Below are 24,687 nucleotides of genomic sequence, written 5' to 3'. Positions count from 1 at the left end.
CGCATGACTTAAGCACTAAAAGCACATCTTCTGGACAGGAAGGAACACATGCTTGTGTGTTTATATTCTGCTCTTACAAGGTGCTCATGTCTGAGATGTTTTTTTTTGTTTGTTTGTTCGTTTTTGTTTGTTCGACCTGTGATATCGGCACTACAACAATGACATCATCACCCACCTGACCCGCGAAACTTCCTGGTCCATCTTCAGCTTTAGCTCTGCCTCCAGCTGGTCCTTCTCAGCACTTAGCTTCTGGACCAGATTTCCAATCTCTCTGGCAAAGTTTTGCTCCAAGTCGGCTCGCTCCCGTTGCACCCTGGGAAGAAAAGTCACTTCTGGGCTGTAAGCTGCACAAAAACAATGACGATGGCGACAGCTCCTCCTCCTCCTCACCTGCGCTCCTGCTCAGAAGACCATCCTCCATGTTGGATCTGGTTCTGCAGTTTGTCCAGCGCTTCCTTCAGCTGCCGGGCCTGCTGCTCCGCCTCAGTCTTCTGCTCCTCCAGCTCATTGATCTCCAGCTGGGACGTCACGGGACATGTCACATGACATGTCACATGCCAGTGGGCATGTGTGGCATTTACCTTAAAGGCCTGAGCGATGTCCTTGCGTTCCACCTCCATGCTCTGCCTTATTCTGTCCAGAGTGCGCTCATAGTAGTTGACCTGAGGAAGAGTGTTCAGGTAAGTCATCCTGTCTAGTAGTAGTAGTAGTAGTAGTGGTGGTGGTGGTGGCATTTTGGTACCTGTGTCTCCAGCTGGATGTTGAGTTGCTGCACCTCCTGGTTGTGTTTTTGCTTCAGCTGCTCCACAGCAAGTTCAGTGTGAATGCTGACGGCTGCCAAGCGAAAGGAGGACCATAGTCAGTGTGAGGCTTTAGCAAGCGTGAGGGTTTTTAGCAGACCTAAGACAGACGTGAACCATGTTGCCAGGCGCTCATTCAACCCGATTTTCACTCCATCACGTCATCGTTTAATGCTTGTACCTGGATGCTGAGGATGAAAGAAGGTTCGGACTGCTTGGTTCTGGAGGTCACATTCTGTTAGCTTAGAGTTTTATTGTGGGAATCAAGCAGATTCTGAGTTTCACAAACAGTGGCCTGTGAAGCTACAGACAGCAGGGAGTGCTCATCCTGCTGAAATGCGTTATTTTAGTCAATGCCTGTTAAGTTACAGACAACGGGGTGCTCATCCTTCTGGAATGCGTTATTTAGTCAATGTAGGCCTGGCACGATAACTAATTTTGCTGGACGATAACCGTCCTACAAATGATTGCCGATAAACAATATTACTGTCAGGACGAAGGCTCTGCTGCACTTCCAGCAGCATTTTTTTTTTTTTTACCCCCCAGTTGGGAGAGAGGTGCGCATGCAAGTTGGTTGTATTTCCCTTCTTCATCACCACTGCTTTCCTGCAATTGCAATGTTAATTATATGTAAAACCGAAATATTCCCACACCGGGGCTGTGGTATTCTGCTTAGAAACCATCGCTTTTGTAACTTCATTTGTATTTGCGTTTACTTGCTCGTTACTCCTCACAACGCTCACTTGCACCACTCTTGAGTTGACTCGCTAGCAGCCGCACCTCTCCCCACTGGGACAAATTGACTGAATGACTGACAGGAGGGTTCACTCATTCCGTTCATTCCACTATAGAACCAACATGCCTAGGTGTTGACACAGATGCACACAGTGGACCCTCTTGTCATCCAGCCTGTTTGGTAGAGTGAGTAGAGGAAAACGAACACACATGCACATGTCAATATATGGAGGCCGGCAAAATTACTGAGTTTGTTTTTATTTATCATGCAGTTAATTGATTTATTGATTATCGTGACTGGCCTAAGTCAATGAAACGTTCTTTCTGGTCAGTAGCCACGCTCAATGCGTGAAAGGAAGCCTCAATGTTCACACACTGAGGAGTTCTAAGAACTCACTTGTATCAGCTGGATCCATTTTGGACTGGTGCGGCGGAGACGATCGACGCTTCATCTCGGAATCATCTGGAGGGTGGGCGGGTAGAAAAAAAACAAAATGAAAACAAACATTCCCGATTAATGTTGTTCCTATGCCAACAACTGAGGCACTCACTGGCAGACATGATCAACTCTGATGTGTGTGTGTGCGCATCCTGTCCAACAGGCTCAGCAAGAATCTGGCATCCTTTGTTAGTTTGTTAGATTTAAAGCCAACCTTTCAAAGTGTGACACTGGTATGACCAGTATCACCAGTAATGGATGACAACACAAGCTGAGGGTCATGACCTGGCACCACCTGCTGTCAGGTCTGTTTACAGCATCGAGACGCTGAGGATGAAGCTAAACATGAAAAGGTGCGTGCAGGAGACAGGAAGTGACCTCACCAGAGTCTGGCTCGCTGACACAGTGCGGTTCGTTCCAGCTCAGCGTGGCAGCAGGTGTCTTGTGTGCGGTGGGGCGTCCGGACTTCCTGTCATTCCTTTGACATTTAAGCAGCTCCAGTTCGGAGTTCAGCTCGTCATTTTTGTCCTGCAGCTCCTAAGTGGGTCAGAACCATCTTTCAGTCGGCTCTTTGTATGATCTCATCATCATGGAAACATGACACGATACCTGGATGCGGCTGAAGTGTAAAAATAAAGAGGAAGTCTTACTCTGCATCGCTGCTCGTACTCTTTGATGAGTTCACACAGTCGCTCTTCAGGGTTCGGACCTGCGGCCGCGGTGTCCAAGCTCCCAAACTGTCAATGAAACCCAGAAGAGAGTGGCTGCCTGTTAACGTGCATGTTGGAATTAGAAGTCACCTTCATCATTGCCCAGCAGGAAGCTTCACATCAATCTTTCATCACTGACGAGCCACCTGACACCAGCACACGTTCGCCTGAGTGGCCGTCTTTGTCCACCAGATAGCGGCAGCTGTCCATGTTACCTGGAGTCCTTTCATATAGACAGTTACCACAAGTGAGATTACGCCGCCATCCTGGGGCCAATTCAGGCGCGCATCTTGCGTGCACAGTATGACAATGCATGTAAATTGCAATGTCTCTGCACAAAGGGACGCATGCAAAATGTCTGTTTTCTAATTATTTATAGATCTATATTTTCCAATGTGTAATATGGTATAATTTGACTGACTTGACTGCATGAATGAAAACATTGTTGAACTGTTATGGACATCATGCATGAATGCTTTGCCAACTGCTTATTAAATTAGCAAATTCAGTCTACATTAAAAAAATATGAATTCTGTTAAATATGGAACAGTTGCATTAACGTCAACGTTTGTTTTTAACTGTAAATGGAATAAAAAGCAGAATTTCACGATACATTCAATGCCAACAAATTTCAAAATGAATGCAGTTTTATAAGTTTGCTCGAGATCATGGATTACTTTATTTGCAACCAGAGGTGATTTACACAAGGATCATTCTTAACTCTAAGCATCCATGACTGCCTTATTTTTTCGTTTTTTTTTTTTATAGTATATTTTACGTTTAGGCTACTTTCTTATATCAAAACAATTAAGTAGAACACAATATTTAGGTAAACACACTCTCTCCAAAACGTGCCAAGCTCATCAAGAGATGCCTTAAACTTGGTAACATTGCCCCAGGTGGCTCCGTCAAGTTGTCAAAACATTGTGACATTAAAAAATTTAACATATACAGAGCCTACCTCGCACAGTTTTGAAGACGAGTTCGGCTTCCAGCCCAAACAGTTAATTTTATTTTCCCAAATTGCCCGTCTGTGGACATCTGAAGGGAATCTGTACAGCTTGAAACCCTTGCCATGTCTATTTGTACACCCAAATGCACAACAACCCGGCATTTTTGGGGAATAAACAAGAATACGGCCAAGAATACTGTAAAGAAAAGGCGAACGCAAACACGAATTTGGCCCCAAGATGGCTCCACGAGTCACGTGACCGTATTTTTTCGACTCGTCATGTCACAACTCTCTATATGGAGGGACTCTAGTGTTACCTTGTCGTGCAACAGCTGTTCCAAGTCTTTCTGCAGGCGCTCTGCTGAGCTTTCGACTTCGGTCAGTCTCCTCTTGACATCAGCAAGCTCCTCCTCCAGACGCCGGTTCTCCTAAAACACAAGAGCACGTCAAGTGAATTGTGCTGCTGGAAGGAGGGGCCCTGCGTCACGTGCACACGCACCTGTGTGGCAATGTCGAGCTCCTCCTGTAGCCCCGCCTCCTGCACCTTCAGCAGGCGCAGCTCTTCGCGCAGCATGCCGCGTTCTCGCTCCAGCTGCTGCAGCATGGCATCGCTCTCCTGCTCCGCCTGACTCCGCAGCACCGCCAGCCTGTCACGGAAGTCCTGCTCCAGGTCTCTGCCAATCATAGAGCAGCTCGTCAGTGCTACAATTCTCAGCAAAAAAAACAGTTGTGGATCACCTGATCCTGCTGTGGTTGAGCGTCTCCATGCTGGCATGGCGGTCGTCCACCTCCCGGACCAGCTGCAGGTTCCTGCGGTCGGCCAGGTCCAGGTCGACCTTTGCCTTGTCCCGCTCCTTGCACGCCTGCTCCGCTGCCCCCCTGCAAAACCGCCACAAAAACCACACCCATTGTCGTCCTCATTGTCAGTAGAAGGAGGCGTAGAGTAGAAGGCGTAAAAAAGTTCAGAGTAGATCCCTACTGCAGGTGCTGGATCTCATTCCTGTAGGAGATGAGCGCCGCCTGGTGGATGCCATTACCGCTGACCAGCAGCTCGTTATCCAGCGCCAACGTCAGCTCAGCCAGACTGAGACGCTCCTCAAGAGGGAAGTCCAGCGTCTGCAACCAGGACAAACACTTTTATGACCTTAGTCTAATGTTATCTTCATTTCTCAGTGAATACTCATACACGTTCAAAACAAAACTCAGAGCAAAGACCACGGATCTGACCTGCAGGATGTCCCGGCTGTTTCGGATGCCCTCCTCCGTCCAGAGGGCGACCACTCGCTCGGGGCTGGCGCATCCTGAGCCGTCGTCCAGCTGGCTGAGGACTCTGGGACCCAGCGTGGCCGTCAGCAGGGACGGCGAGGTGGAGCGTGGCGAGCGTTCCTCAAAGGCCGCCTGAGGCTGCATGTGGAGCACAGCACAGCGTCAGCGAAGGTGAGAGGCAAACTGGTAATGTTGCCCCGTTTAATCTGGATTAGTCAAACCGCGGGACACCACGTGGAAGATTAAGAACTTTGTCACATCAAACAGCAGGTCACCTGACCCGAGGGTGGACTACTTAGCTGAGTCGCATTTGTGTGGTGAAGAAACATGGCAGCTAAATGTCTCCATGACGCATGTCACCTGAGCGGAGAAAGAGTTCGTCCTCGCTGTCCTGGCCCATGTTAAAAAAGCGCAGCCCGCCATCGGACCATTCGTGCATGACACTGTGACATCTGTTCGAGCATGTTCACCTGCAGCACATGGCCAAACCCCGCCCACCTGATTGGCCAAGTGACTGACAGCTGCAGACAAGTCACCTGATTGGATGCTACCACATTTCCATCATCAGACTACATGGAAGTAGGGGGGCGATGGTGAGGTAGGAGAAGCTAGTTTTAATTGGTTCTTTTTTTAATTTATTGACTTTTTAGTCAAATGAGTGGCTCGTTTGGGGGGAAAAAAAGCCACTGAAAGCTGTCAGTCAAGTGTGTGACATAGTCATGCGTCTCACCATGCGGCGTAGAGGTGTCGAGCAGGACACAGGGCCGGAGCAGCACAGGATATTCCGGAACTCTCTGAGGCCGACTCCGTGCTCCAAATCCTGGGCCGCTGGCGCCAGCGGCTCATCCTGCCCTGAAGCCGCAGCACAAGATGACAGGTTAGCAGGCAAACAGCAGGTGGCGCTACTACTCAAGTAGCTATTCCTGCTGTGTGCCCACATTAGTGCATCTGTGGGAATTGCACTGTGTACCTTTAGACTGAAAGGATATCTGGGTGACATCCTTGGGACTTCCTGGCTCGCCATCAGACTTCAGGCTCTGCAGAGAAAACACATCAATCACGCCGTGTGCATCCGCCTGTTGGATAGACACTGGAATAACAGTGTGGATGCTTTGTGTCCCTGTCAGGACAAGTTTGCTTTTGACAAGAGGGTGCTCAGCCGCGTCACAGGGCTGCTCTGTGTGTGTGTGTGTGTGTGTGTGTTCGCGTGCGCGTCACGCCAAAGAGCTTAGCATTAAAAAAGCAGCAGCTGTGACATCTGTGGGAAAAAGATGCCCAGAGGCATTTAAACAAAAGTTATTTGCTGCAACAGTGCATTGACTGCAATTTATGCATGTGGGTGTGTGCATGACCTTGCATCCTAACACTCACGTGTATGTGAGAGAATTCATCAGACGTGACTACAAACAGTGCAACTGTTGGCAAGAAATGAAATAATAAGAAACAGCTCTCTCGTCAGGGTGGCGCCAGAGCACAGATGGCTCCTCGGTCTGACAATCAGGAAGGTATGTGTCCAGTCATCCCTCGTTTTAGCGGTTAATTGGTTCCAATTTCCGGGATACTCAATGTTAATAAATAAAATATTTTCGTAGTTGGAGCAAAGAAAACCTGTTTATGACTTTCTAAATACTGTTATGTTTTTAACATTATTAGAGCCCTGAAGACATGAAATAGCATTATATACAGTATAGTCACCTTTACACTCCTATTAGTCATTGTTTACACCACATTGCAACTCTTGCTGCAGGGACTCGACACGACCGCTAACTAGCAAGCTGGCGAGCTAACCAGTTAGCTTCGAATGATTTTTTTCTAAACTTTAGCAGCCAAAAACTTACCACTCCTATACGGGATGGTAGGAGACCATCTACTCTATCATGTCGGACATGCCATGGCTGACTTCATGCAAGTAATGTAATGTAGTAGTGTGCGGATCGATACTGAAATATCGGTACTTCTGATACCAGCTCTTCAGAAACGTTTGTTGAAAGGGTGACCTATTTTAACAGCCATGTGTGAACTGTGAATAAAGTTTGAATTTTTACTGTCGTTCTTAATAATTAATCATTTATTTTAATGGTTTTATTGTTTAACTTATTTTTTTTATTGTTTAAAATACAATTTTCACAGATTTTATATGATTTTGTCCTCAGTTTTTTCTGTTCTTGTATAATAGCTTGTTTATACCTCAATATACTTTAGGGCTTAAAATTAATTAATTAATTCTTAAATTATTAGTTTATTTAAATTATTAATTTATTTAAATACACTGCTTTTTAGGTGTACTTTAGGTGCTGCTTTTAAGTGTACACATTAGGCACATTTGGTGATTTGCACAAAGTATTGGATCAGTATCGCCGATACCAGCCTGAATTTTACTCAGTATAAGATTGGAAACAAAATCAGTGGTATCACACATTGCTAGTTAAGGTAATGTCTCAATGTTTTGTGTCATTACTGCCGCCTAGTGAGTAGAATACTACATATCACATGTATTTCAAAATGTGTTGACTAGTAATAGACCATAGTCTACCACCAAACAGCCATCATTTATTCATTAATTCATTTCTGAAAAAACGCGATACAGCGAGGGAGTGCTAATCCAACCGCGATATTGCGGGGGATGACTGTACTGTAGTCATTTATTCGGTGGCTGATGCACCACTGAGACCTTGGCTTCCACAACATTGCTAGCCTGAAAACAAAAGTGGGAAGACCCGCTCAGATGAAGAATCCTAGTGGATCTGATGTTGGACCACAAATCCAAGACAAAAAGATCAGAAGGGATCAACACCTTTGGCAGTGGATCCCAAAGAGATCAGCAGTGTCTCTAAAAGAAGAATAATGCAAAGAAAACACTGGAATGGAACAAGAGGAATAAAACAGCTGCAATGTACCGTCAGGATTTCAACAGAAAGCTGGAATGCAACAACGTAGAAGGAGGCAGGGAGACATCTTGGATCTGAACCAGCATCTGCCAGCAGTCACATTCCTCACGATCCCACTTCCTGAACAAAGCTCCACAACTCCCTACAACACCCCCAACCTCACCCTCCCTTCCCAGGTACTGTATTTCAATGCGGCATCAACATCTCAGCATGTATGTTTCCATACCTCCACGCTATCCAGAGACGTAGACCGGCGTACTTTAGGCCTGCGAACACCCGATGGTGACGAGTCGGCGTTCTGGGCGTCGGACGGTGGCGAGATGTCTGAGTGACAGCTCAATGCAGCGTCAGGCCGGGCGTCGGGCCGCGAGCGTCGACCGTAACGTTTTTCACCTTTCACAAACTTTGGCTTCACCTCGTCTGGGACAACTACAGAGACACACACTGTCAACAAACATGACTCAAACCGTTAATTAGCACTCATCTTGTCTTCCCCCGTACCTGGCTCCAGGTAGCTGCTGTCGTCCTCTGACGTGCTGACGTCCAGCGAGCGAGACAAGACGTCCACAAAGTTGTCTTTAAACTCCTCAAAGTTGACCTGCATAGCAACAATACAGGTCACATGAATTTTCCCATATATTCATCTATTTGTGGCATCTTTTTTATTTAGATTTAACTGTAGTTTGTGCACACCTGGAGGTAAGAAGGACTTGAACAAATTAGGATTTGACCAACTGTACCTTTTGATTTGTCCTAATCAAATCTCATGATATTACTACTACGACATCATTCCTATCAAGAGAACCAGAGTATAGAGCGGGAGGAGCCACCTGGTGTGGCCCAGCAAGGTGCACTGCATTTGGGCACATGCTCCAAGCAGTCAGTGTGGTGCCACAGAGGTCTCTGGCAAACCTTTTCAAACACAGCGGTGCTGGTGTTTCAGGTGGCTGATAAGGTTTTTTTGGGTGCTTGATGGGGTCCCCCCCCCTCATCGCGCAGCATTTGCTACAACGAGCATGTGAAATGTCTTCCTCGGAAAGTGAATGTTTGTTTACAAGTGAACTCAGGGGAAGTTATGATAAGTCACAGACAGGAGAAAAAAGAAGCAATTGATTTGCGCACCCGCGCAGTACAGACAATCTCGCCTCACTGGAGTGTTTCTTTCATTATCAGTTTTTGGAGCTATTTTTATCGGATTTATGTCATAATTCCCTCATATCAGCTCACTAATTATCGGTGTGATAATTATTGTGCACGCCGCTTATACAGTACTGTATACTGTATGTCTAATGACGTGCACATTACCTTTATATCTTTAAAACACCCGTAAGTCAATAACTTCATGTTATGTTGGCAAGTAAGGGCACATTTCTTATGACACGAACCACAAAACGCTGAGTCTGAGGTTTTGTGTCATGGCCAATTATGCAAAATAGATAATAACGGCAACTACACCCCCCCGGCAAACAAATGCCGCAGGTAGATTGCAGTCCTGTCGGAAACATGAGGGGGTGGCAGTGAGGCTCACCCTGGCGTAGGTGCTTCCTCCTCCCAGCAGCGAGTCCAGCAGCAGTGGTAGGTGAGCGTCCAGCTGCAACTTCCTGCAGAGCGCCGTCACTGCCTCGCGGTCCAGGAAGCCCGTGGACGTCGTGTCGCAGCTGTCAAACTCCGCCTTCAGCTGGGCGACGTAGTGGCTTGGCTCCGCCTCCTCCATCCCAACACATCACGCTGCCACGCCATGAGGTACAATGAGCGTGTGTGATAACATGAGATTATAAGGGATGATCCAAAGATTATTACGCAACAGATGTCATTTGCTGTCAAGCCCGCTCCAAACATCTCCATCCATCCTTTCTTTCCACTTTTCCATCGCTCCTCTGCTGAAAGTGCTAAAATACCAACAAGGCATTAGGATGAACTAGCACTATCAACATTACAAAATGAACCCTCGTAACTGCCTTCTAAAACTAATCTACCAAAACAAAATAACACTATTTTATAAAAAACTACAATGAGAAACTACTATGAATAAAAACTACCCTTGATAATAAACTACCACTGTTAAAACAACTATCATAATAAATTACCACTGCAAGAAAACAAACCATACTCATCATAACAATTTTCATAACCAGAAAAATACTACTTCAAAATGACATCATAATAATCTACTATTATTAAAAATGATCAATCACAGTAAACTTAATTATAATAATAATAACAATAACAACAAACTACCACTGCAAGGCTAGCCACTGTAAAAAATAACCTACCCATCATAACAAACCACTTTAATAACCATCACTTCTTAATAAATGACCATCATAATAGTTATCCTTATTCAAGCACAGCAAACTACTACACCTGAATAATACTAATAATAATAAAATAGATTTAATAAATATTACTAATCATAGTCATGATAACAAACTGGCACTAACTAAAGATAATAATAGCCATAGTAACAAACTAGGGCCGCATGGTGGACTAGTGGTTAGCATGTTGGCCACACAGTCAGTCAGGAGATCGGGATGACCTGGGTTCGAATCTCCGTTTGTCCATAGGTATGATTGAACCTAATGATAAGCAGCATAGAAAATGGATGGATAATAACAAACTAGCAATAATAATACATAATGATAATAATAACAATAGTCATGATAAAAAACTAGCACTAATAAATAATAGCAATATAAATAGTCATGATAGCAAACTAGCACTAATATATAATCATAATAAAAATAGTCATGATAGCAAACTAGCAGTAATAAATAAGGATGATAGTAAAAATAGTCATGATAGCAAACTAGCACTAACAAACAACAATAAAAAATAGCCATTATAATAAAAATAGCCATGATAAACTAGTACTGATAAATATTAATAATCAATAATAAACAAAACAATAAACTAGTCAATGAGCTGCGTGAGGAGTCTCGCGGGTTGATGATCTCCATGGTAACGAGGCGCGCGCAGTGGGGACAATGGACAGACTAAAAACGGTGGACAAATCAATGTGTCCCTCTCGTTGCTTCTACTCTCCAACGTGGAGCGACTGTCCCGGTAAGGACTCCGGGGAGGACAAGACAAGTTAGCGGTTAGCTCGTCCATCGCAAGGCTCTTACCGAAATAAAGTTGACTTCCTCCGCTTCCCGCCCGAAATAAAAGTTCAAGTTTTGTCCATCGTCCTTGTCCTGCAGCACCAGACAGTCCACCGTGAGTCCGCCGAATCCCAGTGAGACTTTTAAAGGATCACACTGGTACCGACCGACGGACCAATTCCCCCACCCCCCCAAAAAAAGAGTGTGCCTCTTCCGGTCAGTGTCCAAAATAAAGCTTGTAGGATGTCGAATTACTGCACCGCTCTGTTTTGGTGAGAGAAGCACAACCCATCACAGAAACGAGTTTACATAATCGCGAAATGCAGCTATTATTCATCTTCTTGGCTGTCTTAAATTTGGACTTTTATTTTTGATAAACTTCCGCTATTCGCACATTTTACTGTTAAAAAAAGTGTTGGAATGAAAGTTTCCACCGCTGGAGGGAGCGTCATGATTGAATGTCGTGCTGTGGACCTTTTGTTTAAAAGCATTAAATTTTTACTTAAGTGCGAGTGAACAGGGTTATTGTACATTATATTTACATTAAACTATCAAATGCCATCATTTCTGCGTATCGCACAAACAGTGAAGGCATGACGAGAGCCCGCCCTGTCTAGTGGGAGGGGTGATGTGATTGGTGGGCAGCCAGTGACGGAAGTCCCGAGGGAGCATGACCGTTAAGATTTGAAAAGTCAGACAGCAAACCTGAACAGCTTCAGTTGGTGAGTATTTGTTTTCATTTTGTGAAGACATAATAACATTTATGGCATTGATTTCACATTTAAAGAGTCGAGTGAGGAGTTTCATTGGAAGACGAAGGAAAGTCAGAGTTACGTAAACATTTACTGTCGCTTTGGTGCTAGTTTGCCAGCGTTGCTGCGTTTCACGTGACGCCACATCCGGTTGTCGGCCCCAACTCAAAGAGATGGGGGGCAAACGTGCGTATTCGTAAAGAGTCATGTAAAATGCCGCATATATTTGCAGTTCTCGCATGTGGAAATCGTTCAAATATGTATTTAGGAAAACGGTATGAGTAAGATATTCCATCACAATGGGAAAAAAGTTCAGGAAACAACCAAATGCCGCCGAGCAGCAACCTTTTTCGGCGTTTGCTAACCAGCTGTCGCTCTCGTCGAGTAAACACGTTCAAGTTTATAGTAAGCAACGAGAAGCACAATTTATACGGAAAGCAAAGTTAAAACATTGTTGGAAGTCGATAATGTGAAATGCAGCCACCTGTAAGAAAGTCCAGCGATGCCCCACAGAGGGCTTGGTAGTGAGGCTTGCTAGCTAGCTTTTAGCAGCCCGGAAATAGTACGTACAATCCGGCTAAAAATTGGCTATGGACCGTGAACAGTGAAGCGAAACGAAGGACGACACATACAACATCATGCGCACTGATTTGGTGTAAGAACGTAAATTGGCATGTTAGAAGCATTACTTTTATTATGTCTGACGCTGAGATAAGTTTTCACTACTTTTCCATGGTCTTGGTTTCAACTATTTCATGTTTTCATGCATCACACAATGGACACTCAAGCAAATAATTTCAACGATAGACGCCGTTATTCGTTTTAATTTCCAAAATATTGCACAAACATGAGCGTGTATGTGGCTGTATCTAATGCTTGCCCCCCATCTGCTCACCGGAAGTGACGTGGTGCACGTGCTTGAAACCAATCAATGGCCCAGTTGAAAGCACGTGGGACGAAATTGCGCTTTTGTGCATTGGATCGTATTATAATAATTTGATTCACACTCACTTGCATCATTGCATCAGAAATATTCTTCTTTCTGCTTTGCACAATAAAAAGTAAAAGATATATGCTCCTAACACAACTGAACACTGCATGAGCCTGATTCTCAGCTAATGTATGTGTGTGTGTGTGTGCTTGCACGCAGGGATGGGCGGTCAGAGCTCTTCAGTGGAGGGCGTGCACGTGGTGGTGGTGGGCGGGGGCTTTGGGGGTGTGGCCGCTGCACAGCATCTGAAGCGTGGAGGCCTGAGCTTCACTTTGATTGACATGCGGGACGCCTTCCATCACAACGTGGCAGCGTTAAGAGCATCCGTGCAGCCAGGTACTCTTCCTCCTCCTCCATTAGCATCATCGTCACGTATAAGTCCTATACTAGTGGTCCCCAACCCTTTTTGACTCCCGGACCGAGCGATCTAATTTATCTTATTTATTATGTTTTGTCTAAAACTAAGACATGAATAACATCAAATTAAGATTCAAGAGGTTTTTTTTATTGTCTTATGCACAGTAAAATAGGTAGTTCTGCTATGTCTTGTGGTCCTGGACTTCAAACTCCTGTAGCGTCTGCCTCACGGTAGGAGTGTGAATAATGAGTGTTGTGGATGTGTGCTGTCCTTGATGAGGTTGTTTGTTCTTCGTAGGACACGAGATTTATAAATGTCTTGCAGTGAGGGGAGGGCTGCCCCAACAATGTGCTGTGAGGTCTTGATCACCCGCTGGAGTGCCTTCCTATCACGTGTTGTACAGTAACGTACCAAACAGTGATGAAGGCGGTAAGGACACTTTCGATAGTGCACCTATAGAAGCAACTCAGGATTTTGGTGGACATGCCAAATTTCCTCAGTCTTCTCAGGAAGTACAGTCTCCTTTGGGACTTCATAATTTGTTGGGTGTTGTGAGACCAGGTGAGGTCCTCGCTGATGTGTGTGCCAAGGAACTTGAAGGTTTTCATCCTCTCCACCTCAGTCTCATCAATAAACAGGGATTTATGCGGCTCCTTTTCCCTTGTTCTTGGGTCAATGATCATCTCTTTAGTCTTATCTGTATTGAGAAGGAGATTGTTATCATGACACCAAGCTATGAGGTCCGCCACCTCTCTTCTGTATGACGTTTCAACACCACCAGTGATCAGTCCGATGACTGTAGTGACATTCGCAAATTTAATGATGCTGGTGTTGTTCTGGCAGGCCACCCAATCGTAGGTGAAGAGCGTGTAGAGGAGCGGACTCAGCACACACCCCTGTGGGGTCCCAATGCTCACAATTCTTGAGCTGGATGTGCGATTGTGGACTCTGACTGACTGGGGCCTGCCTGTTAGAAAGTTAAACACCCAGTTACAGAGGGAGGGTGACAGGCCAAGTGTGAGGAGCTTATTTGTGAGTTTGTGGGGGCTGACTGTATTAAAAGCAGAGCTATAGTCTATAAATAGCATTCTGACATATGTGTCCTGGCCCTGTAGGTGAGAAAGGGCTGTGTGGATGGCAGTGTTGACTGCATCATCAGTGGACCGGTTCTGGCGGTATGCAAACTGTAGAGGGTCCACAGTGGGCGGGATGCTTTTTTTGATGTGGGTCATGACTATCCTTTCAAAGCACTTCATTACAATTGGAGTGCTATAGGGCACTCACTCCAATATGCCGACCCACCATCCACCAGTTCAAGTTCCAGCCAAGTTTTTCCAGAAAGATTATTACATCGCTAGCATGAATTAATTTGAGACAAATGTGCACATTAGCACTCAATAAGTCCTTAAAACTTACCTTTATGCATTCCTACATAGTATCAGCATTTCAGACCAAATATGAGGTGAAAGAAAAATGGTAAATATACAGTAGTAGTCTATCTGTGCGGCATGAGAGAAAGTTAGCACACGCACAATGGACATGCGTCAAGTGAGACGGATGTAACAGAGAGAATCCGGCCACTTTTCAAAATAAATCATTAAAAAATGAAATAATGGAAATTATTTTTTTTCTGTGCGGCCCAGGGGTTGGGGGCCACTGTCCTATACTATATATGTAATTTAAGCTTGAATCTATAACTCACCTGTGACCTCCCCAGGCTTTGCTCAGAGGACCTTCATCCCATACGCTGACACGTTCGGAGACAGTTTTCTTCAAGGTCGGGTGGCGCGAGTCGACACTGAGCGCCAAGTGGTGGTCCTGGAAGGAGGGATGGTACCACTGTGCTCATGACACACTTATGTCACTCTTATGAACATTTATTAGGCCTGGAACGCCACATGTATTCCTAATTATTTCCCATACGCTACACATTAGGTAGCGTGTAGCGTCCCGTTACACCCCTAACATCTACTCCACTGTTTGTGTGACTGCTCTTCATCGTCAAGGATCGTGAAAGTGTACTGTGCTGCAGGAGGTCCGCTTTTCACACCTCATCCTGTGCACGGGAACTGACGGGCCTTTTCCCGGGAAGTTCAACACAGTGGCGTCGTATGAGAACGCCATTCAGGCTTACAAGGAGTTTGTCAAGCAGGTGTGCTCATGTAAGCAAAAAAATGACTATTGTAACATTAGCCGACCACACGTACGTACGTGTGTGTGTGCGTGCGTGTGTGTGCGTGCGTGCGTGTGTGTGTGTGTGTGTGTGCGTGCGTGTGTGTGTATCAGATCCAGACGGCTGACTCTGTGCTGGTGGTGGGTGGAGGCTCGACAGGCGTGGAGATGGCGGCTGAGATCAAGACCGAATATCCACAAAAGAAGGTGTGGGCAAACTGAGCTGCCTTATTATTATATAAAAAAGTCACCACTTTGTAAAAACGCATCCGATATAACGGTGGTGGTTTCTTCAGGTGGTTCTGGTCCATGCCCGAGGCGGCCTGGCCGACCCAGAGCTCCTTATCAGCGTGCGGCGCCAGGCCAAGGAGGTTCTGCTGGAAAAAGGGGTTGAGCTACTGCTGGGTCAGAAAGTGTCCAACCTCTCCAGTCTGACTTTCAATGTGACCCAGAAGAACATGGAGGTCACCACGGAGAACGGAACCAGACTGACCACGGACCTGATTATCAACTGCAGCGGACTGAAGGTCAACTCAGCCGCCTATGAGTCCAACTTCCGTGAGTCCAGAGCCGCATGCAGACATGACACTTTGACTCCCCGGCAAACTTGTCTTCTCTTGTGCCCAGCTGGAAGTTTGGCACAAAATGGCGCCCTGAAGGTCAACCAGCATCTGCAGGTGGAAGCTTTTTCGAACATTTACGCCGTGGGCGACTGCACCAATGTGCAAGAGCCCAAAACGGCGTACCTGGCCGGGCTGCATGCCGCTGTCGCCGTGAGCAACATCGTCAACAGTCTGAGCGGGAAGCCGCTGACCTCGTACCGCACAGGTAAACACCGCCTCTCTCAATCGTGTCGCGTCACTTGGTCTGAGCGGCCTGTGTTGCTAGGCAACGTCACCATGCTGCTTGCCATGGGCCGGGACGACGGCGTCGGACAGTTTAATGGCCTCAGGTTACCTCGCTGCCTGGTTGCCATGGTGAAGAGTCGGGACCTGCTGGTGTGGAAGAGCTGGAAGGACATGTGCCAGGTGCAACCCTGACACGTGCCATTGATTGAGTGACATTTTCTTTTGTCACAAGCTTGTGTCCACATGAAGAACTGAACAAAACAACTTCCTTTACTCATGTTGAATAATTTATCATTAAATGAACTTGCTCATCACACAAAGTCATAAATAATCAGAAGGAACTCTTGGATACGTGTCTAGCCCGGAGCCATCATTTGCCTCCTGAACGTAAATTTTAAAAAACCTCACAAGGTATCTTGTTACCATGGCAACATCATTGCATCATGAGAAGAGGCGTTAACTGATCAGTAAAGTCACTGGAGGACAATTCATAGATTGTTAATTTGGATGCTGGTAACATGAGGACACAGGGTCATCTGTGTCCCCAACGATACTGGGGCTCTGTGAAGTCACCTCTGTCAATCATTATGGGCTCAACCCCCCCCCAAAAAAAGACTAATGTTCTTCTATGTTCTGTTTCTGTCACGGGTCCTAAAGCCTGGTTTATGCTTCTGCGTCGTCACTTGCCGTCCCTTCTAACACCGACCCTTCAACACCGTCCCCTCCAATGCTGTCCCCTCCAACCCGTCCCTTCCAACGCTTTCCCCTCCATCGCTGTCCCTTCCAATGCCATCCCCTCCAATGCCATCCCCTCCAACGCTGTCCCTTCCAACACCATGCTTTGCAACGCCATCCCCTCCACAACCATTCCCATCAACCAGCGTTCCTTCTAACGCTATCCCCCTGCAACGCCGTCCCCTCCAACACCATTCCCTCCAATGGGTCCTTGATCCTTTGTCAGAGTTTTGTGACGTGCAGTTGTCTGCCAAAACACTAGGCGCATTGTTTAAGACAACCCAGTGAGCAATTACAACTCTCACTGACTATTTAGTTTGTTAGCTTGGTAATTAAGGAGAGAAGCGGAGTGTTATTGCAGCTGGAGCTAATCAATACGTTACAACATTTTTGTTGCAAAGATTGATTTGAAAGTGGAGGGGAAGGCGATGGTGACAGTGGGCTGTACTCCCTCTGAACGAGTCGTATACGCACAGAAAATAATGTAAAAAAGCCGACCAATCGCAGCCTTTACGATGTGCCCCGCCGTGACGCGAGGGTGCTTTTTTTTTTTTTAAAGTGCACTTCATGCTACACAGGACGGTTTTGGAGGGGAGGACCAAGCGCCGTACCGTACACTGGCGCCTCGACGCAGGAGCATAATCCAGGCTTTACAATCACCATCACACACCTCCCAGTCCCCACCCTGCAATTAGGGGCCCCAGCAGCAAACTAGCCCCACCAGTATAAACAGCCAGACTGGTTCTGTCTGGAATAGACATTTGTGAGGTGGTCCAAACTCCAATTCTGCTTTCCAAAATAAAAGTTCTTCAGTGAAACATACAGGAAGTGAATGTAAAAGACAGGGAATTACCATTTATGACCCATGTCAGCAGGAAGTGACACTAATGTTCCTCGTGTCCCAGGAGGCTTTGCAGCTTTCACCTTAAACCCCGCCTACTCGGCCTTGCCGCACTTGCGTGTCTGGAGGTATGAGTGATAGAAGAAGTTGGAGAAGAGCAGCAGGTAGCTGAGGTACATGAGTGCCCCCCAGGCAATGTTGACTAGGTGGGAGGGGCAGTCGCCATGTTGCATCCAGCGGTACACCAGACCAATCACCGCAAGACCCGCCGCCATCTGCAACAGCTGAGCGCACGTGACGACCACGGCCAGAACACGAGGCACACGCAAGCCGGCGGCGCGTGCGGCGTAGTAACTGTACATGAAAGCATGCACTGTGTAGTTGATGGTCATGAACCACCCGCCGCCCGCCACCATGTCTTTGTAGGAGTACCACGAGTAGAGCAGAACCGTGATATGGTGGTACCAGTGCAGGAAGAGGAGGCGCTGCTTCCTCAGCACGATGAAGAGCGTGTCACCTGACAAAACACACACGTGCATCACATGTACAGTATGTGTGATGCGTGGCTAATGGCGGAAATGCAAACAGGAAATGAGACTCACCCAGCTCAGGTACCTTGCTCAGCATGAAGGCGTAGGCCCAGAACTTACTGACGGGTCCGTGATAGAAGACCTGGTCACACACGGAACGCCGGAAGCCACCGCTGCTCAGGACGTGAAGCATGAAGTAACCCGTACGCACGGCACCCATGATGCTGCACACACACACACAGAGTTAGTCATCAATCAGATGCATGTGATTGGTCCCTCTTTACCCTTGGTAAGGCCAGGTGGTCATTGCTTACAGTACTTCTGACTCAGTCACTGTCACCATGGAGATGAAAGTTGCTAAAACAGACGTGAATGCTGACCTGAATAGCGCGAGAGCGAGCGACCAGACAGCCAATGGCCTCCTCAGGTTCATTTTAGGGCGGAGCCTCATGTAGTGCTGCCCTCCAAGTACTAGGGCGCCGTACACGGCGCTTAACACGAAGGCCGTGCCCCTGCAGGGGACCAAACGCACACTTGAGCCTCTTTCACACAGAGATTGCAGTATCAGAACCGTAACAAATGATCCGGCATTTATCTGCCTTTCACGCATAAACCTAGCAAAGCAGGACATTGCCACAAGTGTGTGTGTTTGTGTAGCTGTGTGGTAGTTTATGTGTAAACCTCACTCCCTGGTGCCTCAAGAGCTGCACAGGACAATGAGTTCCAAGGGCTGTTTGACTTTACTCTCATTTGGTGGAGATGTGTAGTCGCACGGTGGCCATGTGGTTAGCCACAAAGTCAGGAGATAGAGAAGGTTCAAATCTCTGCTTGGGCATCTCTGTGTTTGGATGTTCTCTCATGTTTTCTCCAGGTACTCCGGTTTCCTCCCACATTCCAAAAACATGCATGTTCTAAATTGAATGGTTGTCTACATGCGCCCTGCGATTGGCTGGCGTACAGTCCAGGGTTGCCACTCCCTACCTCTCAACTGAAGTCAGCTGGGATAGGCTCCAGCATACTCCCGCAACCCTAATGAGGATAAATGGCATAGAAAATGGATGGATGGTGCAGGTTCGAGTCCCGGTCATAGCTGCACTGTTATGTGTGTGTTTTCACACACATGATGACCATGTGATGTTCATCCGCTGCTCTGATTGGTTGGCTTGGTCACTGGTGGGCGTGGCCTCACCTGGACAGACCAGATATGAAGTTGCACACATTCCTAGGTTGTGTGATCAGTCGCCATGCGATGACATAATCACGTTGGACTTATCCTGTTCTTTGTTTGTGCGGTTCTGCTACACACATCTCTCATCCAAAGAAAACACAAAGAAACAACAACAAAAAAAGAAAAGAAACATAATCATCTGACTGAAGTGTGCCGATCATCAGAGTGACCAAGAGGTCAGTGAAGTTGATTTCAGTTTGTCAGTCAGTCAAAGGAGAGTCATTCTCACCAGTTGTTCTTCATCCAGGAGATGGCTCCACGCTGGTCGAAGTTTCTTTCAAAGTCGAACTCTGTCAGCATCATCGTGAGGTTACGAGTCAGGCCCTGTGTGAGCTCACCTGCTTCCCTCTGGCCCGAGTGTAGATTTCCTGCTGGGGGCGTGGCCTCCAGGACCCACCTGGAACCAGATGGACTGGTTGAGAGTGTGTGTGTGAAGGGGCATACCGAGATTTCAATGTAGTTTGCCAGGGGCGGACTTACCATTAGGCACACACAAGCAATTGCCAAGGGCACTGAGATTTCCAGGGGTCCCCAAACGTCTCATAAAAACTGATTACTGATTTGTTTTTACTTCGATTTTAAGTACATACAGAGTTGTGAAAAAGTGTTTGCCACATTCCTGATTTTTTCTTTTTTTTTGCATGTTTGTCACACTTAAATGTTTCATATCATCAAACACATTTAAATATGATTCAGTGACAACACAACTGAACACAAAATGCTGTTTTTAAATGAAAAATGGCCCTGTGTGAAAAATTGATTGCCCCTGTGTTAAAACATTACATAACTGAGATTAATGGAGTAATAATCTATCAGTCTGGAAAAGGTTATAAAGCCATTTCTAAAGCTTTGGGACTCCAACCAACCACAGTGAGAGCCATCCACAAATGGCAAAAACATGGAACAGTGGTGAACCTTCCCAGAAGTGGCTGGCCAACCAAAAGTACCCAAGAGCGCAGCGACGACTCATCCAAGAGGTCACAAAACACCCCACAACAACATCCAAAGAACTGCAGGCCTGCATTGCAGAGTTCCAAGACCAAAACCACTGCTGAACAAAAAGAACATTAAGGCTAGTCTCAATTTCGGCAGAAAACATCTTGATGATCCCCAAGACCTTTGAGAAAATACTCTGTGGTCTGACGAGACAAAAGTTACCTTTTTTGGAAGGTGTGTGTCCCATTACATCTGGCGTAAAAATAACGGCACATTTCAGAAAAGAGCATCATACCCACAGTAAAATCTGGTGGTGGTAGTGTGATGGTCTGGGGCTGTTTTGCTGCCTGTGATAAATGGAACCATGAATTCTGCTGTCAACCAAAAAAAAATCCTGAAGGAGAATGTCCGGCCATCTGTTGGTGACTTCAAGCTGAAACCAACTTGGGTTCTGCAGCAGGACAAAACACACCAGCAAGTCCACCTCTGAATGGCTGAAGAAAAACAAAATTTAGACTTTGGAATGGCCTAGTCAAAGTCCTGACCTGAATCCTACAGTATTGAGATGCTGTGGCATGACCTTAAAAAGACGCTTCATGCTGGAAAACCCTCCAGTGTGGCTGAATTACAACAATTCTGCAAAGACGAGTGGGCCAAAATTCCTCCACAGCGCTGTAAGAGACTCAGTTATTGCAAACGCTTGATTGCAGTTGTTGCTGCTAAGGGTGGCCCAACTAGTTATTAGGTTTATGAGGCAATCACTTTTTCACACAGGGCCATGTAGGTTTGGATTTTTTTTTCCTTCCTTAATAATAAAAGGTTTCATTTAAAAACTAAAATTGCATTTTGTGTTCAGTTTTGTTGTCATTGAGTAATATTTAAATTTATTTGATGATCTGAAACATTTAAGTGTGACAAACATGCAAACAAATAAGAAATCAGGAAGGGGACAAACACTTTTTCAAACCACTGCATTGCTGTTTTAGTTTAAATTCATGTACTTAAAACTACAACAATATGCGTAACCTATCATGATGGTTTTGACTTCTCCACCATCCCTTCTGATGCAATGGACGATTCCATGTTACTGTGCATGTGCAGATTGATTCAGGAAGATGGTGGCAAAACAAAGTTGTTGTCGTGGTGAGGAGTTACCTGAGTGGAGCGGAGAAGGCGAGAGGAAAGTACATAGTTTTAGATATACTGTAGTTACATATAGGCCTTTCTTGGCACATGTTAGATTGCATGACCAGAGCAGACATTTCTACTCGCAGTATCTGTATCACTTGCTTTTGGCCTTGCTTTTTTTTCCACACCCCTTTTGCACACAATCAGTATGGACCGTCTCCAACCAGCTAAGACCACGGGGTCACACGTAGAGACATACGACAGGAAAGCTCCCACGCACCCACGCACGCAAGGGGAGAACATGAAAACTCCACAAAGAGATGCCCAACAGAGATTCGAAACCAGATCTTCCCCATCTCCTGACTGTATGTATTGCTAACCACTAGGCCACAATTTACAAATACCATTATTTGCAACGTTGTTTCAACGTTGCGGTACAATGTTGCTTAAATGTTACATTTCAACATTGTCTCAATTGACAAATACATCTATTTTGCAACGTTGTTTCAACTTTAAATGTTCAACGTCATGAGTGTTTATTCAACGTTCTATCAACCTGCTGGGTTGAGGCCACATGTGGTAAACTCAAGGCCCGGAGGCCATATGTGGCCCACCACATCATTCCCGCAAAAGCCTGAGCATAATGTGTTTCAATAATGCACTTCACCGTTTCCCTTCTAAATGTATTTGATCTTTCATTTTGACAGAAAAATTGCGCCGCGTGCAGTTCTCCTAAACTTTAATTTTATCTGATCATGCAACAAGATATTCCAAGCATTTCTTGTTATCCAAAATAAATATTTGAATGTCTGCTTGTCTCCTTGACATTCTCTTCAGTTCTCATTTCAAAGCAAGTTATCCATCAATCTGTTAGTAAAAATGTAATAATCAAATGCAATTGTGTGAGTTTATACAGTCGTCTCTATATTGCGATTTTTTTTTTTAAATAATTCATAAATGATTGCTGTTTCGTGGTTGACTATGGTCGATTATTAGTCAATTATCTGCCACAAACAGGAGATTACTGTATTTGTATTCATATATACAGACCCTTTCCAAAAAATTAGAATGTCATGGAAAAGTTGTTTAACTTCCATAATTCCATTCAAAAAGTTAAACTTTCATAGATTATAGATTCAGGGCCCACAATTTAAACGATTTCAAGTGTTTATTTGTTTATTTTTACGTAATTTGGGCTTCCAGCTCATTAAACCCACGAAAACAGGAATTAAAAACATTTGAATACTGAAGAAATCAGCATTTACTTCTCAGTTTTTGCAGGAAAAAAGAAAGAAATTAGGATCACATCAAATCAATCAAAATATGGTACTTTCAAAACGATGTGTCAATCTTCAATACTTGGTTGGGAATCCCTTTGCCTTAATCACTGCCTCGATGAGACGTGGCATTGAAGCAATCAGCCTGTGGCATTGCCTGGGAGTTATGGAAGCCCAGATTTCCTTGATGCTTGCTGTCAGCTCTTCTTTGTTGTTGGGTCTGGTGCCCCTCATTTTCCTCTTGAGAATACCCCATAGATTCTCAATGGGGCTTGGCTGGCCAGTCAAGCACTGTGATGGCATGGGCATCAAACCAGGTTTTGGTGTTTCTGGCGGTATGGGCAGGGGCCAGGTCCTGCTGGAAGATGAAATCTGCATCTCCATACAGATCCTCAGCAGAAGGAATCATGAAGTCCTCTCAAACATTCTGGTAGACTGTTGCGGTGACCTTGGATTTAAGAAAGCAGAGTTTACCAACACCTGCACCGGACATTGCACCCCAAATCATGACGGACTGTGGATATTTCACACTGGACCTCAGGCAGCTTGGGTTCTGTTCCTCATCCGTCTTCCTCCAAACCCCTTGGACCTTGATTCCCAAATGAAAGGCACAGTTTACTTTCATTGGAAAAGAGGACCTTGGACCACTGGCCAACAGTCCAGTCCTTCTTCTCCTTGGCCCAGTGGAGATGCTTCCTACGTTGGCTCAGGTTCAGAAGTGGCTTGACCCGAGGAACCGACAGTTGTAGCCCATCTCCCGGATGCGTCTGAATGCCTCATTCCACTCTTTCTGGATCTCTGCCAGATTCTTGAATCTTCCCTGTTTGATAATCCGCTGAAGCCCACGGTCATCTCTTTTGCTGGTGCATCTTCTCCTGTCACATTTTGCCCTTCCTCTAGACTTTCCATTGATATGCTTGGACACAGCACTCTGTGAACAACCAGCCTCCTTAGCAATGAACTTTTGTGGCTTACTCATCCTATGGAGGGTATCAATGATGATCTTCTGGCCAGTTGTCATGTCTGCAGTCTTCCCCATATTGAACCGAACTGAGACAATTGAACCAAACTGAAGCAATTTAACGACACCTGGGGAAGCCTGTGCAGGTGATTTGACTTTAGTAGATGATTAGTGTGTGACACTCAGTTTAAAACTTTCATGCCCTGCAAAATTTGGGCTGATTTCTTCACAGTATTCTAATTTGTTTATTTTGTTTTCGTGGGTTTAATGAGCTGGAAGCCCAAATTATGTAAAAATAAACAAATAAATACTTGAAATTGTTTAAATTGTGGGCCCTGAATCTATAATCTATGAAAGTTTAACTTTTTGAATGGAATTATGGAAATTAAACAACTTTTCCATGACATTCTAATTTTTTGGAAAGGGTCTGTATTGATAGTTACTGTACTAGTTACTGTACTGCACAGCCACATACTCTTAACACTGGCCTGTCACGACCATCATTAAGAATAAAGATGCTATTGTAACCTTGTAAGGTGGTCCCCTTTATTGCAAAAAAAAAAAAAAAAAGACCAAACAGCATCAGCAAACTCAACTGTCATCCCTGCATGCAACCATCCTCCTCCACCCACACATACACACCCACAATCAGGACTCCGCTCAGTGTCAGATAAAAAATATTGACAGTTATTAACTAAGTTATTAACCAAGGTCAGAAAGCTGCAAACAAGCGCGAGAAGCGTGTTAAATACACGACAGTTCACATTTACGACTACATTCACGTGTGATTGTTTCTTACGTCATCGTGACGTCACACGCTGGACGCGGAAGTCGGAGTCACCGTGGAGAAGGTAAACTAACCACACCACCTTCCGTCCTTCCCGCCATGTAACACAAACGAGCGGGCCGCCGATCTTCCGGTACCGATTCCCGGTACCTCGTCGGTAGGGCCGGTGAGACGGACCGACAGGCTGGTACTGACCCGGATTCGCCGTGTCCTCCTTGTCTGCTCCTGAGGTAAGGCTAACTCCGTGAAGTA

General features: G+C 45.7%; 4 protein-coding genes across 8 annotated transcripts in view; 2 read left to right on the top strand and 2 right to left on the bottom strand.

Moving 5' to 3' along the window:
- ninl (ninein-like) overlaps positions 1-11,102 on the bottom strand; it is a 15,724-nt gene extending 4,622 nt beyond the window's left edge. For 2 of the 4 annotated variants that reach the window (XM_054798559.1, XM_054798561.1), the window contains exons 1-18: positions 10,916-11,099; positions 9,319-9,518; positions 8,292-8,388; positions 8,017-8,219; positions 5,873-5,939; positions 5,633-5,754; positions 4,864-5,040; positions 4,616-4,752; positions 4,375-4,515; positions 4,136-4,310; positions 3,954-4,064; positions 2,625-2,711; positions 2,358-2,511; positions 1,933-1,998; positions 743-834; positions 582-662; positions 391-518; positions 176-313 (exon numbers count right to left, since the gene is read on the bottom strand). In XM_054798559.1, coding sequence (XP_054654534.1) covers positions 176-313; positions 391-518; positions 582-662; positions 743-834; positions 1,933-1,998; positions 2,358-2,511; positions 2,625-2,711; positions 3,954-4,064; positions 4,136-4,310; positions 4,375-4,515; positions 4,616-4,752; positions 4,864-5,040; positions 5,633-5,754; positions 5,873-5,939; positions 8,017-8,219; positions 8,292-8,388; positions 9,319-9,504 — 2,162 coding nt within the window. In that variant the 5' untranslated portion in view covers positions 9,505-9,518; positions 10,916-11,099. Of the gene's footprint in view, positions 1-175; positions 314-390; positions 519-581; positions 663-742; positions 835-1,932; positions 1,999-2,357; positions 2,512-2,624; positions 2,712-3,953; positions 4,065-4,135; positions 4,311-4,374; positions 4,516-4,615; positions 4,753-4,863; positions 5,041-5,632; positions 5,755-5,872; positions 5,940-8,016; positions 8,220-8,291; positions 8,389-9,318; positions 9,519-9,595; positions 10,893-10,915 lie in introns of those variants that run through there. The other 2 variants (XM_054798562.1, XM_054798560.1) reach the window with 2 other exon arrangements.
- On the top strand, positions 5,874-22,461 carry aifm2 (apoptosis inducing factor mitochondria associated 2). Of its 2 annotated transcripts, XM_054798563.1 has the most exons (9): positions 5,874-7,966; positions 11,478-11,613; positions 12,794-12,970; positions 14,710-14,825; positions 15,025-15,144; positions 15,279-15,371; positions 15,461-15,722; positions 15,792-15,992; positions 16,053-22,461. In XM_054798563.1, exons 3-9 carry the CDS (start codon positions 12,796-12,798, stop codon positions 16,202-16,204), a joined length of 1,119 nt encoding a protein of 372 aa, XP_054654538.1. In that variant the 5' UTR covers positions 5,874-7,966; positions 11,478-11,613; positions 12,794-12,795; the 3' UTR covers positions 16,205-22,461. The 2 variants fall into 2 exon arrangements, with proteins under 2 accessions (XP_054654538.1, XP_054654539.1); XM_054798564.1 differs by lacking the exon at positions 11,478-11,613.
- Positions 15,952-24,687, bottom strand: part of LOC129194319 (elongation of very long chain fatty acids protein 6-like) — an 8,935-nt gene continuing 199 nt past the window's right edge. The window contains exons 2-6 of the mRNA XM_054799459.1: positions 24,573-24,660; positions 19,576-19,743; positions 18,499-18,630; positions 18,191-18,342; positions 15,952-18,105 (exon numbers count right to left, since the gene is read on the bottom strand). Of these exons, the coding sequence (XP_054655434.1) occupies positions 17,684-18,105; positions 18,191-18,342; positions 18,499-18,630; positions 19,576-19,743; positions 24,573-24,660 (962 nt within the window). The 3' untranslated portion in view covers positions 15,952-17,683. The remainder of the gene's footprint in view (positions 18,106-18,190; positions 18,343-18,498; positions 18,631-19,575; positions 19,744-24,572; positions 24,661-24,687) is intronic.
- psda (pleckstrin and Sec7 domain containing a) overlaps positions 24,634-24,687 on the top strand; it is a 21,113-nt gene continuing 21,059 nt past the window's right edge. Inside the window, exon 1 of the mRNA XM_054798607.1 lies at positions 24,634-24,665. The gene's annotated coding sequence lies outside the window, so the exon portion shown is untranslated. The remainder of the gene's footprint in view (positions 24,666-24,687) is intronic.

The sequence above is a fragment of the Dunckerocampus dactyliophorus genome, chromosome 14, assembly GCF_027744805.1.
Source record: "Dunckerocampus dactyliophorus isolate RoL2022-P2 chromosome 14, RoL_Ddac_1.1, whole genome shotgun sequence".
Classification (NCBI taxonomy): Eukaryota; Metazoa; Chordata; class Actinopteri; order Syngnathiformes; family Syngnathidae; genus Dunckerocampus; species Dunckerocampus dactyliophorus.
The sequence above is the reverse complement of the archived record's forward strand: the minus strand, read 5'-3'. Positions and strand labels throughout refer to the sequence as shown.